Below are 13819 nucleotides of genomic sequence, written 5' to 3'. Positions count from 1 at the left end.
TGACTGCGAATCTGCGACTCAACATTTTTGAAAAGGTTTAAACCTTATGCGCAAAACCCTCAGTTCGGGGGGGGGGCAGCTATATTACTAATAACAAAAAGAAACCACAAAAGCAGCCAGTTCACATTCTCCACATTCTCTCATGTTGCAAAATGCCCATATAATTATTTTTATAGAGGTTCAGTGCTTGGTTTCAAGGTTGGCTCAAGGCTTAGACACAGGCATAACATCGTCGGCCGCCGGTTCCTTCAAAGAACAACGTTAACAAGAATGTGTTATTACGGGCCGTTAAGAAACCAGCTGAGAGTGTTGAAAAGACATATATCAACAATGCTCAACTGAATTTTCTTATTTTGGTGGAAAACCGGAGGTCGTGATTGTACTGGAAAATGAACAAGGAGTCGTCACAAGTACAAGGAGGGACACAGTATATAAGATGGATGGAACTGAGCAATGTTGCGGCAGTTTTTCGGTGGATTTTTCCCGTCTTGCGTCTTAACGAAGAAGAAGAAAACTAGTAGAAATCCTTTTTAAACTTAAATATGTTGAAATTTATTTGCTTGTTAATTGTCGCTTTGATGTTGCAAGTCAGCCGAGCTTGTGGTGGAAAACACGAAGAAGAGCAACTAGCAGCCGCTAGACAACAATCCGACGAGTATTTCGCCAATGCTTATGGGTACACTCCCAATCCATGGGATTCTTCTTACTATCAGCCGAACTCTCAAGGTAAATATAGTAAAAAAATTCAAAATGTTGCGGTTAAATATTTGAGAAAAGAGATCCTTTACAATCCCAGCAATATTTGTCTTTATACCTTTCTGCCCATCGTGTTCCTAGAATATTTCAGTTCACTCCAGAGTCAAAGCCCCTTCACTAGAACAAATGTTTATCCATTCGACAAATATTTCGTGACTAGTGAGTATATTTTTGTGTTCTTCAGTTAGATTCAGCAATTCGGTGCAAACTGAATTATAATCAATTAGTTGAAAGACACGAACGCGCTGTACATGTCTGATTTCAACAATTAAATTAAAACAGAAAACGACGATGAAGAGAATTCGGAAGGACGTCTTGTTGGTGGTCTGGGCGCCAATTTGATCAACACGGGTCTATTCAACAATCGATTCACTCCGGCCAATACTTGGAGGCCCTTTGCTAATTTAGCCAACAGAATCCCAATAACCGTGAATCCCAATTTTGACAATCCACTTGCCACCTTCGATGCGTGTACGTCACCCAGCGGCGACGCCGGAATCTGTGCTCCGGGAAACATTTGCTCATTATTCGGTGGAAGGCCAAGTGGTTCCTGCGTCCTCGGAAAAGTCTGTTGCATCAGTAAGTAACAAAATCTCCTCCTATTTTTCTTGTGTGAATGAAAATAAAGAAATGTCTTGTTGGTCTTGACGAATAGACGCAATAACAACTTGTGGTGGAACTGTGACGTTAAACAACACTTATTGGCAATCTCCCTCTACTCCGGTTACCGCCCCATCCAGCTGTGCATTGACTGTCCGCATGGACACTAAACTGGTCGAACAATTAGCCAAACCCATTTGCCAAATTCGGTAAGTTCATTCAAAATTTGATCAAACGCGGCTCTCTGGTGAATACAGCTATACTGAATAGAACGAAATTAAATAATTATTTTCGCTTTATGGTATTACGTTTATTAGTCTGGATTTTGTTTCCTTCACTACGGCTCAGCCAACAGCCGGAACCTGCACCGACACTTTTACAGTCAGCGGAACAACATCAACCGTGGCACCAACTATTTGTGGCGAGAATGCTGGGCAACACAGTAATCAATACTCATAACAAAAATGGGATTTTTTTCCGACCCGAACAAGAAAATCTCTCCGACGATACATGAATAATGAAATGGTAACTAGCCCACTCTTTTACTTTTCAGTGTACCTTGACGTCCCGTCGTCGGCTATTACCCCGAGCAATGTCCAACTGATGTTCACTTTTGCAACTGGAACAACAACCACTCGCGGATGGAACATCAAAATCGCTATGCTCCCTTGTGGCGCCTCCTATCTCGGTAAGACATTTTTTTTTCTTAAAAGTCTATATGGGATGATCGAAAAGAGCAATCAGTTTAATTTATATGTATATGTTTATTTGTTAGCTCCGACGGATTGCCTTCAATATTTTAGTTCTGCTGCGGGCAGGGTTCGCTCGTTCAACTGGCAGGACGTCGCAGGAACCGCAGCACCGCTTCAGCTCAACAATCAAAACTACAACATTTGCTTCCGGACTGAACTCGTTTCAGGATCGGTAATATGGATTATTTTAATTTTATTGTCAAACTAATTTTTTCGTTTTCCATTATTGATAATAGCGAGCAACTCAAATGTGCGTGACAACTTGTCAAGTGACAAATGGAGACGCTTTTTTTATAACGACAGTACCCCCCGGTGTCGCCGACGTCGCCCTCGCGGGTGCCCCCCAGTTTGCTTCAACTTTTTCTGCTGTGGGCACAACTTTTCTGGATGCATCCGGTGCGAATCCAGTAACTGGCGCCGTTTGTCTCTACGATTTCCTTCTGATTGCTGGTGGCAGAGATGCCAACGGAGTGGAAGCCGACCGATACTGTGGAAACGCATTGAATCCAGCTCCCATACCAACAGCTTTTGCTGTTGCCAATGCGTTGGTCCCAGCTCCCGGAACTCCATTAACGGCTGATGTACCAGGTGGTTCGACCGCAAGCGTCCAAGTGTGCAGTAAGTTGTTTGTCAAATTTAAATACAGTAGCCCATCTTCAGCAATCAAATCATTTTTCTAACACGAACTATCTTGAATATATAGCTCCAGTCAGGCCGTTTAAGATGACTTACCGAACCGACAATACTGAAGGGGCGATTACAGTTGTGAATGCTCCTACGGTTCCTGTTGTGGCTTCGCCCGATGTAGGCATTCCAAACGTTAACGGAAATACTGGATTCTGCCTTGATTACCAAGAACGATAGACAACTAATAACAGAATACCGCGCTCCGATGAACTCCTGATGTGTTATTTCGTTATAACAAGTTGCTTCATCGAAAAATTTAAAGCTCTTTCGTTTTATTGTTAGTTATTTGTTTGCTGGTGGCGGATTTCGATTGAATTTCCCTATGGGTCTACAAATGCTTTTTTGATCAGTTTAAAATATTAGCACTGTTTAACCTTACAGTACTGAATTATCATTTGAGTTACGGCATTTGACTTTCGTGCTCCTTTGAAATAAACAACATTCTACTTGAATTTTGTTTGTGAAAGTTTTTGAACACATAATTTTTCACTACAACTGCTCAATCAAACGCTCCGGGACATCTTCTGAGTAAGGATCGGCAGTCTTCTATTCCTGCACTTCCTGCATGTGTATATAAGTCAATTGTGACTAAAATTGGACGCTTTAAGATATAGTAGTTTGGCTAAATATTTTGGAAGAATAAAGAGATTAATATTTTTCATCCTGAATACGGTATGTCAAGAAAATAAGTAAACACAGGCCAGCCGTAATGTACGCAGATTCTGTACTGTACGCCACTGGGTTACGTACAGGCCATCATCGTGTTGGCAAGATTGGTGAAGAATCTTTATCCATTTGCTGACTAGTATAAATTTTTTGTTGCAAAGCCTGCGGACGTAATAAATGTCAAATTGGATAACTCATGGATGTCTCCACACAGCTACCGACAGCTACCGCCCCGAGAGCCATATTTTCATCGGTCGTCATATTGTGGTATGCTTTAGCGCGGAGAAAACTATCACAAATTCTCTTTTCAAAACATTTAAGATTTTCCAGCGACTCGATCCGTGTTTAATCAACAATCACCAAATTGCAACATTTTAATTCAGGATTCTTTTTGTCGCAAATGAATAAGAATATTTAATAATCGGCATTTGCATTTTCAAGGTTTGACGGATCCACTAGTACGGCACAACTGTTTGTGGAATCTGATTCATAACCTTTGTAATCTATACGGCAATTAACATAGTTTACCTGTCCATTCAAAATGAAGAGGAATTATGACAACCGTATATCTTAGACATTATTGTCAAATTAATTTATAATTCCCATCATAGGCCTATGTATATAGTTTGACGCGACGGTAAAAGGTGGTTTACAACGGTAAAAAATGGTAAAAGACTGATGGTCTTTATATTCGTCAACTGATGTGTTTAATCTGCTAATTTGTAATTTTAACTTTTGTTGTACGATGAGCGCCATGTATTTTCCTCTTTCCTTTATTCACCCACAAGTCAAATGGTTTAAGTTAAGTCAAGCAAACAGAAATATCCTTTACAGAATATTATTGAGATTGTATTGCTCTATAACGGACTCCAAAGATGCTGTATATAATACGAGTCTTCGTGATTTTCATACTGATATGTTTAATGTTTGGTTTTCTCGTTCGTCCGGTATACGTGATGGATATAAAACAAAAAGCTAAAATATCTTTGCCATGTATTTTTCAATTATGAACCCCTAAATTCTCGTAAATTCTTGCTTTCAAGGCCGGATTTGAGTGAGACATCAAACTCTGTCGGCTCCTCCAATAAAAAATCGCAGACAAATATTCAAGAAACAAGTGGTGTAAATATCACACAGACTAAAAAAGGCTGAAAACGCATTCACTTTAATAGAAAACACTGAACTGAACTGAAACTATAAAATTTTTAAGTTTACCAACAGAAGATTGTGCGGACAGCATTCTGAACAATTAACAAGGAATCATTAGGAATAATAGAAACAGGTCTGTATATAAGACAGAGCAAACTGGAAGAAACATATATAGTTCTTTGGAGGATTTCGACTAGATCTCGTGCAGTTCTTTGAGAGTTAAAAAATAGTCGCGGTCAAATTCGTGAAAGAAAAATGTTTAAACTGTATTTTCTTCTTTCCGTCGGTTTAATGTTAATACAAGTCAGCCTGGCTTGCGATGAGGAAAATCAATTAGTCAGACATCAGCAATCCGACGAGTACTTGGCCAGCACTTACGAATTCAATCCTAATCTAGGGATGTTTCACCCTTTGGCTTATTACGAGTCAGGCGCTCGTGTTCCAGGTAATTGTTTTTAAAAAAATCTGTCACAGATGGGACTTATAAAGAAATTTTCGTTTACGCTTTATCTAGAGTTTTACGCCAGTCCTTATGAGGGACGAACCCCCTTCACTAAAAGGCCCACGATCCAATCTTTCAAGAAACAATTGAGTGAGTAACCCTTTTATTTTATAGCCACATAGTCTTGTGTGTTAAATTCACTTAATCGAAAAATGCAGTCGAAAAAACTTCCAGTTATTGCATACGATTGTAATTAATGGATTTTTGAATGTTACGTCATAGATAATCGCCCAGAAGAAAATAACAAAGCGGAAGGCCGTTTCGTACTGGGTAGTTTGGGCGCCAATTTGATCAACACGGGCCTATTCAACAACCGTTTCACTCCGGCCAATACGTGGAGGCCTTTCCAAAATCTGGCCAATTTAATTCCAGTTTCTTACAATCCCAATTTTAATAACCGTCCGATCAACGCTTTCGACGCCTGTACGTCTTTTAGTGGAGACACTGGAATCTGCGCTCCTGGAAACATTTGCTCGTTATTCGGTGGCCGACCAAGTGGTTCGTGCGTTCTAGGAAAAGTCTGTTGCATCAGTAAGTGAGCCTACCAAAAATATTTTTTGAAAATAATATCAAACAGAACAATTGATGAGATGACATATATTAAATTTTCCTTATTTTTGAAATAGACGCGATAACAACTTGCGGTGGTACGGTTACCCTGAACAACACGTACTGGCAATCACCATATACGGCTGTGAGTGCTCCGTCCACCTGCGCATTAACTGTCCGGATGGACACCAAACTCGTTGAGCAATTTTCCAAACCCATTTGTCAAATTCGGTACTATGTGGATTAGTATTTTGTATTTTGTCAAACCCGGTCTGAAAATCTAATATTTCTTATCGCAATTATCTTAATTTCTTTTAGTTTGGACTTTGTTTCGTTCTCGACCACCCAGCCGACAGCCGGAACTTGCACTGATACGTTTACGGTTGGCGGATCGACTTCTTCCGTGCCAATTATTTGCGGTGACAACGCCGGGCAACACAGTAAGTCCCAAAATGAAATAAAAGAATAAGGAATATTTTTAAATTCTATACTATATTCTTTATGTAGTGTACCTTGACGTCCCGTCATCGGCCACTACTTCTAATGATGTCCAGCTGATATTCAATTTTGCAACTGGAACAACAGCCGTTCGTTCGTGGAACATAAAAATCGCCCTGCTCCCGTGTGGCGCAACATACCTGGGTAACTATAAGAAACGATTAAAAAGTATACACTGCTGATTAATTCTGCTTATTATTTCATTTTTTCTAATTACTATCATAGCTCCAGCGGATTGTCTCCAGTATTTCACGGCAGCGACGGGAAGAGTTCGCTCGTTCAACTGGCAGGACGTCGCCGGAACGGCAACTCGTCAACTCAACGATCAGAATTACAACATTTGTTTCAGGACTGAACTTGTTCCGTCTCAGGTTTGTACCGTTCTTTCTTCTACTATTACCTAAATTGACTCAATTTAATCAAATTGCAGTTCTAGAAATGAATTTAAAAATTTTCAATTCAGAGGGCGACTCAGATTTGTTTATCGGTTTGTACGGTGACTAGCGGTGGTGACGCTTTCTCCATTACCACACCCACCAGCACTAAAGCCGCTTTAGCCATGACTGCCGTCGGCAAAGCCAAAGCGATCCTCCTGCCTCTTGAAAAAATCCTTGCCGATAAAGAGGCTGCGCTTTCAAAAGCAGAACTAGAGGTCGAGAGTACAAAAATGATCCTTGATGGTGCAATAGCTTTCTATGAAACAATCAAAGATGGAGATGATGAGGCTGCCATTATAGCTGCCGACAAGGCTGTTACCAAATCCAGAAATGACAATGAGGCAGCTATAGAAGATGCCGATTTAAAAAAAATAGCCTTCGACGATGCCAAAAAGGACGTCGACAAGGCTCAAGCCGCACTCACGGACGCTCAAACTGCTTTTGACCAAGCCGCCACAACTGCCGCGGCACTTTCTGGCGTGGGCACAACCGCACAAGTGCAATTGTAAATGAAATTAACACGGCCACTTGCCTTTACGATTTCCTACTCATCGCCGGTGCCCGCGATTCTACGAATGTTGTAGCCGATCGCTACTGTGGCGACGCTCTCAATCCGGCCCTGACTCCAGTTGCCGCCAGTGTCCCAGTGTGCAGTAAGTTTTAATACATTTACTATAAAGTAATTTGTTGCTATTAAAATTTAATCGATAACTTTGCATAATAGCTCCGATCAAGCTATTTAGGATGACGTATCAAACCGACAGCACTGAGGGGGAAGTGGCTGCAGGGACGAACATTCTTCCGGCACCGGCTGATACAGCAAATACTGGATTTTGCCTCGATTATCAAGAGAAATAGGCATCGCATGACAATCAAGAATTACCTTGGTGATGAGCTGTTTTATGGATTTTCCTTAATGCAAATTCAAATGCTTTTAAATTTAAATTTGAACTTGGTAGATGGTATATGGATTTTTAGTTAGCTCTTCTTTTTTTGTGGCGCATTTCAGTTGATTTGAACTAATACCACAGTGCATTTTCTTGGCCACACGCTATTTCAAAGTTTTGTACTTTTCATCTTTATTACGACCTTTTATTTTCTGTATCAATTTCTTATAATGTAAGGAAACGAAAGCATTAAATAAACTTTTTTTTGGCAAGGTAAAAGAACCAGTTTAGAGATCATCTCTTTGATTTTATCGCGTATCCGAATTTGTTGTCTATTTGATTTTACTATGATTTTTAACGTTGGACGTGATAAGAACAGTGGAACCGGCCAACTTGTGGATGTTTCCTTACTACTGCAGCCACTAGCCTCGAGTGCTCATCATCTCTCGTATTGTTGCATGCTTCAGTTTGGTTCTCAGTATCTTGGAAACTATTTTTAAATTTATTATTTTCAAAAAAAAAGCCCCAACCCAACTGCTCTTATCCATAGCCTCCAAGAAATCCTCAAAATTCCCCGTCTTTTTTCTTTTGGCCGTGTCAGGTCATTTCATTGGAAAGAAATGGCCAACACACCATACCTTGTCTAATACTCAACGACTAAAATAAACGTTTAGCCTCAGGATCCGTTTCTTTACAGATGAATAAGAATAGATTTGGTTTTTTTTTAAATATTATTAGGCTTGAAAGTTCCCGAATCTTTAGCCTTCGGCACTGTTGTACATGAAATTATTTTTTTAAAAATTTGTTCAACCACTTAATCCTTAATAGTGAATGATTTCAAGGGAGGAGGTTAAAAGGGGGGCAAAAAATGTCGGCATCTTTAATGAAAATTTGTGAGGAAGTACTCATAGGAACCGAATTTGGGATAGGCTACTTCTCGAGTTTAGCCACAAAAAAAAATTAAAAATCATTTAACTAAATTATTTGATACTGAACAGCAGATATTAGTGGATATAACGCAAAGGAAATATAGTAAACAAGAATTCGCCATTCATTTTTTATTTTTTCTAGATTTATTAAATTGATACTGATAACTATCGCAAAGTCCATTCAAATCATTCCAACAGTCATCTTGGAAATCACCATTCACGTACAGCAATTTTTTAAAAATTGGTTGACACATTTTTAAAGAAATATTGACATTTTATGAAGTCTATGTGGAGAAGGTTGTTGCGGTCGACAAACCCTGTAGGAAATTGCGGAATTATGGCCAAAGTATAACTATACCCCCGGACCATCTTAATGGCTTTTTGCGGGGATTTCCCTTTCCCACATTAACAACGGTCAAGTGCAAACAATAGCAAAAGAAATAGAACGAACACGTCTAATTGCCTTTTATATATTCAACGATGTATATAGCGTTGAGCTGAAAAAGTTTTCTACATTGCACAGCAGTAGTTGATTTCGTTCGGGGATTTTTGGTGTTGCGAAATGGCCGCTTATTCTTTATGTTTTGAATGGAAAGTTCAACGCTTTAGCCCAGGGTTCCAGCAGTGCGGCATCGCTTCCGTCTTTGCTTCGAAAATAAATACAAAAATAAACTGTTGGAAGAGGTGTTATTAAGCGCAAAGAAACAAGTGGAAAAGATATATAAATAAAAACTGTTTGACTTAATGTTTTGATGTTGGCGAAAAAGTGGGAGGTTGCGGTTGTATGCTGGACAAATTGGGACAAGTACAAGTCTGAGGACAGTATAAAAGATGGACGGAACCGGACGATATTGCAGCAGTTCTTCGACTGATTTTCACAATTTCTTGCGGTATCTTTAACGAAGAAGCAGAAATCCATTTTAAACTTAAAGATGTTGAAATTTACTTGCTTGTTGTTAATTGTCGCTTTGATGTTGCAAGTCAGCCAAGCTTGGGACGAAGGTAACAACGAAGAAGAGCAACTAGCGGCAGCCAGGCAACAATCCGACGAGTATTTTGCAAATGCTTTCGGATACACTTCCAATCCTTGGGATTCCGCTTACTATCAGCCTAGCGCTCCAGGTATAAATTTAATAGAAATTCCATTTTACGTGTGTAAATTTTGAGTCTATTCAGAGATCCTTTACAAGATGTGTTATTATCTTTTCTATTCTTCCTGTTAGAATATTTCAGTTCACTCCAGGGTCGAAGTCCCGTAATCAGAACTAGTGTTCATCCATTCAGCAAGTACTTGGTCACAAGTAAGTAAATATATCTGACTGTAAACATTTTAAAAACTGTATCGTGTTTAATTTTATACATTTATTAATTTTAAAAAGATTTAGTTAAAACAGAAAATAGTGAGGAAGAGGATAACCAGCCCGAAGGCCGTTTTGCCCTCGGTGGTTTGGGTGCCAATTTGATCAACACGGGCCTCTTCAACAATCGATTCACTCCGGCAAACACTTGGAGGCCCTTCTCTAATTAAGCCAACCGGATTCCCATCTCTTACAACCCTAATTATGACAACCAACTTGATACCTTCGACGCCTGTACGTCTCCAAGCGGCGACGCCGGAATCTGTGCACCGGGAAACATCTGCTCGTTATTCGGTGGACGGCAAGTGGTTCCTGCATCCTGGGAAAAGTCTGTTGCATCAGTAATTATCCAAAAATATTTGACAAAAATAACATCCAATCAAATCTAAGGTAACATTTTATGTTTGTGAAAAAAAAAATAGATTCGATCAGCACTTGTGGAGGAACGGTTACCTTAAACAACACATTCTGGCAATCTCCGTCAACAGCCGTTAGCGCTCCTTCCACCTGTGCGTTGACTGTCCGGTTGGACACTAAATTGGTGGAACAGTTGAAGAGGCCCATTTGCCAAATTCGGTAAGTTCATTACACCGTACACTAAATAAATTCAGAAACGCCAATAATAAAATTATTTACGCTGGTCGTTTTAAATTTAGACTGGATTTCGTGTCCTTTACCATCGGCGGACCTTCGACAACAGCACCAACAGTCGGAACCTGTACAGATACTTTTACGGTGGGTGGATCCACTACTACGGCACCAACCATTTGTGGGGCAAACTCCGGACAACACAGTATGCTATAACAAAAAGGAAATTTTAATCGATTTTAATATTACCAAATGTAGGCTATATTAGAATTTTCTATTAACGATTTCTATTAATTAATAACGATTTTAGTGTACCTTGACATCCCGTCATCAGCCGTTACCCCGAGCAATGTCCAGCTCATGTTTAATTTTGCCGCTAGCACAACAACCACTCGCGGATGGAACATCAAAATCGCTATGCTCCCTTGTGGTGCTAGATATCTCGGTAATTAATTTATCTTTTTTTTTATAGGTTCATAAATAAAAATTTAGACTACCAATTATTTTAATTTTCCCATGTAGCTCCTATGGATTGTCTCCAATATTTCACCTCCGCTACGGGCAGAGTCAAGTCATTCAATTGGCAGAACGCCGCTGCTTCCCAGCAACTCAACAATCAGAATTACAACATTTGCTTCCGGACGGAACTCATTTCAGGATCGGTTTGTTACATTTTTCATGAATTAAAATTTTAGTGGGATAAGGACTTCTGACAGAATTTTTATTTGACGATTGGAACAGAAAGCGTCTCAGATGTGCGTGTCAATTTGCACTGGACTCACGGCTGGCGCTGACGCCTTCTCCATCACTTCAGTGCCTTCACTTCCCGTTGGTGGTCCAGCGGCATTGGCACCAGTAGCAAGTTCCCTCAATTCTGCATCAGGATTTTCTATTTCTGATGGAGCTTTCCCAGCGGTATTGACAGCCACCTGCAATTACGATTTCCTATTCATCGGCGGCGGAAGTGATGCCATTACCGGCAACGCGGCGGATCGTTATTGTGGAAACGCACTGAATCCAGTTGGTCCGAACACGCTAGCAGCGGCTCCTCCCGTGATTCCTGGTGTTCCCACAAGCGTCCAAATTTGCAGTTATACTAAGTTTATTAATTTCTAAGTTTAAGAAGTGCATTGCATAAGACACATTTTCTTTAATATTATTACAGCTGCAATGAAACCTTTCAAGATGACCTATCAAACCGACAATACCGAAGGTCCGGTGATTGCGAATGTTCCTACACTTCCACTCAATGCGGTCGCGGATACGGGAAATGTTGGATTCTGTCTCGACTATCAAGAACGATAGACAATCAATGAAATGGCCCGATGTCTCACGTGAGATTAACGTTCCCCTGCAAACAAACTTTGATGACCCTTTTAGCCGCTTAGCCGTTTTAAAAGTTTCAACCGTTTCATAGAAAGCGCAATCGAATTTGATTTTTCGCTATAACTTAATTATTTATTCTTAAATGTGCTTGTTGCATTTGAAGCGAATCAGTTTTGGTTTGATGTGATAGATGCCTCCTCATCAAACTTCATTTGATAATGTGCTCAACCACATAAGATTTAAAAATTATTCACTAAGAAGAATTGCTCTTGATGCTGAATTATGATTTTTGAGAATTTTTTGATTATGAGTTTTGTACTTTTCATCTTTAAACGACCTTTTATTTTCTGTATCAATTTCTTATAATGTAAGAAAACGAACGCCTTAAATAAACTTTTTTTGGCAAGGTAAAATAATCAGTTTAGAGATCATCTCTTTGATTTTATCGCGGACCCGAATTTGTTGCCTATTTTATTTTACTTAAACTTTTTACGTTGGACGTGATAAGAACAGTGGAACCGGCGGGGAACCGGCCAACTCTCGTGGATGTTTCCTTACTACTACAAGCCAATAGCCTCGAGCGGCCTCGAGTGCCTCAACTGCTCATCAGCTCTCCTCAGTGCAGTTCCTGGAAACTATTTTCAAAAAAGCCCCAACCCAACAAATCTTCAAAATTGCCCGTCTTCTTTTGGCTGTGTCAGGTCATTTCAATACCAAGAAATCGCCAACACACAACACCCTGTCTAATACTCAACGACTAAACTAAACGTATTTAGCCTTAAGACCCGTTTCTTTACAGATGAATAAGAATAGATTTGGTTCTTTTTTTTTCAAAAAATTATTAACCTTGAAAGTTCCCGAATCTTTAGCCTTCAGCACTGACGTACATGGTATTGTGTTAAAAGCATTGAATTATTATTATTTTTTTAATTTGTTCAACCTCTTAATACTTAATAGTGAATAAAGGGGGGGGGGAGATTTTGGCATCTTTAATGAAAATTTGTGGGGAAGTATAAGCCTACTCATAGAAACCGAATTTGGGATAGGGTACTTCTGGAGTTTAGCCACCACAAAATCAATTAATAATCATTAAAAAAAATTATTTTATACTAAACAGCAGATATTACTGGATAACTCCAAGGGAATATAGTAAACAAGAATTCGCCATTCATTTTTGTAATTTTTCAAGATTTATTAACTTGATACTGATAACATTATCGCAAAGTCTATTCAAATCATTCCAACAGTCATCTTGGAAATCTCCACTCACGTACAGCAATTTTATTTGTAAATTGTTTGACACATTAAATTTTAAGAAATATGGACATTTTATGAATCCTAATATGTGGAGAAGGTTTTTGTTGCGGTCGACAAACTCTGTAGAAAATTTCGGAATTATGGCCAAAGTATAGCTATACCCCCGGACCATCTTAATGGCTTTTTGCGAAGATTCCCCTCTTTCCCACATTGTTTGTTTGGTAAAGTGCAAACAATAGCAAAAGAAAATGGAACGAACACGTATAATTGCCTTTTATACATTCAACGATGTAATTTAGCGTTGAGCTGAAAAGTTTTACATTACACAGCAACAGTCGACTTCGTTTGGTGTTGCAAAATGGCCGCTTATTCATTATGTTTTGAATGGAAAGTTAAACGCTTTATCTCAGGGTTCCAGGGCGGCATATCGCTTCCGTCTTTCTTTCGAAATACAAAAATAAACTGTTGTGAGGTGTTATTAAGTCTAAAGGAACAAAGCGGCAAAGATCAAAATTTAAAAACGGTTTGACTTAATGTTCTGATTTTGGCGAAAAAGTGGGAGGTTTGTTGTTGCACTGACGGACAAGTCGTCACAGGTATACCAGTCTGAGGACAGTATAAAAGATGGACGGAACCGGACGATATTGTAGCAGTGCTTCGGCTGATTTTCACAAGCTCTTGCAGTATCTTTAACGAAGAAGAAGAAATCTATTTTAAACTTAAATATGTTGAAAATTACTTGCTTATTGTTAATTGTCGCTTTGATGTTACAAGTCAGTCGTGCTTGTGGTGGAAAACACGAAGAAGAGCAACTAGCAGCCAACCTACAACAATCCGACGAGTATTTCGCAAATGCTTTCGGATACACTTCTAATCCA

General features: G+C 39.4%; 3 protein-coding genes across 4 annotated transcripts in view; all 3 read left to right on the top strand.

Annotated features, from left to right (window-relative positions):
* The window catches only part of LOC124316246, a 686332-nt gene that overhangs the window by 644903 nt on the left and 27610 nt on the right, over nt 1-13819 (top strand). The window lies entirely within an intron of this gene.
* LOC124316225 lies at nt 432-3247 on the top strand. 2 transcript variants are annotated; one of them, XM_046782038.1, is made up of 10 exons: nt 432-517; nt 589-726; nt 838-915; nt 1039-1335; nt 1412-1565; nt 1674-1798; nt 1910-2044; nt 2132-2280; nt 2345-2726; nt 2812-3247. In XM_046782038.1, the coding sequence occupies exons 1-10, from the start codon at nt 454-456 to the stop codon at nt 2970-2972; spliced, it is 1683 nt and encodes a 560-aa protein (XP_046637994.1). In that variant the 5' UTR covers nt 432-453; the 3' UTR covers nt 2973-3247. The 2 variants fall into 2 exon arrangements, with proteins under 2 accessions (XP_046637994.1, XP_046637995.1); XM_046782039.1 differs by lacking the exon at nt 838-915.
* LOC124316584 lies at nt 4805-9953 on the top strand. The gene is made up of 4 exons (XM_046782603.1): nt 4805-5055; nt 5125-5202; nt 5335-5452; nt 9925-9953. Exons 1-4 carry the CDS (start codon nt 4866-4868, stop codon nt 9938-9940), a joined length of 402 nt encoding a protein of 133 aa, XP_046638559.1. The 5' UTR covers nt 4805-4865; the 3' UTR covers nt 9941-9953.

The sequence above is a fragment of the Daphnia pulicaria genome, chromosome 12, assembly GCF_021234035.1.
Source record: "Daphnia pulicaria isolate SC F1-1A chromosome 12, SC_F0-13Bv2, whole genome shotgun sequence".
In the NCBI taxonomy this organism is placed as follows: Eukaryota; Metazoa; Arthropoda; class Branchiopoda; order Diplostraca; family Daphniidae; genus Daphnia; species Daphnia pulicaria.
The sequence above is the reverse complement of the archived record's forward strand: the minus strand, read 5'-3'. Positions and strand labels throughout refer to the sequence as shown.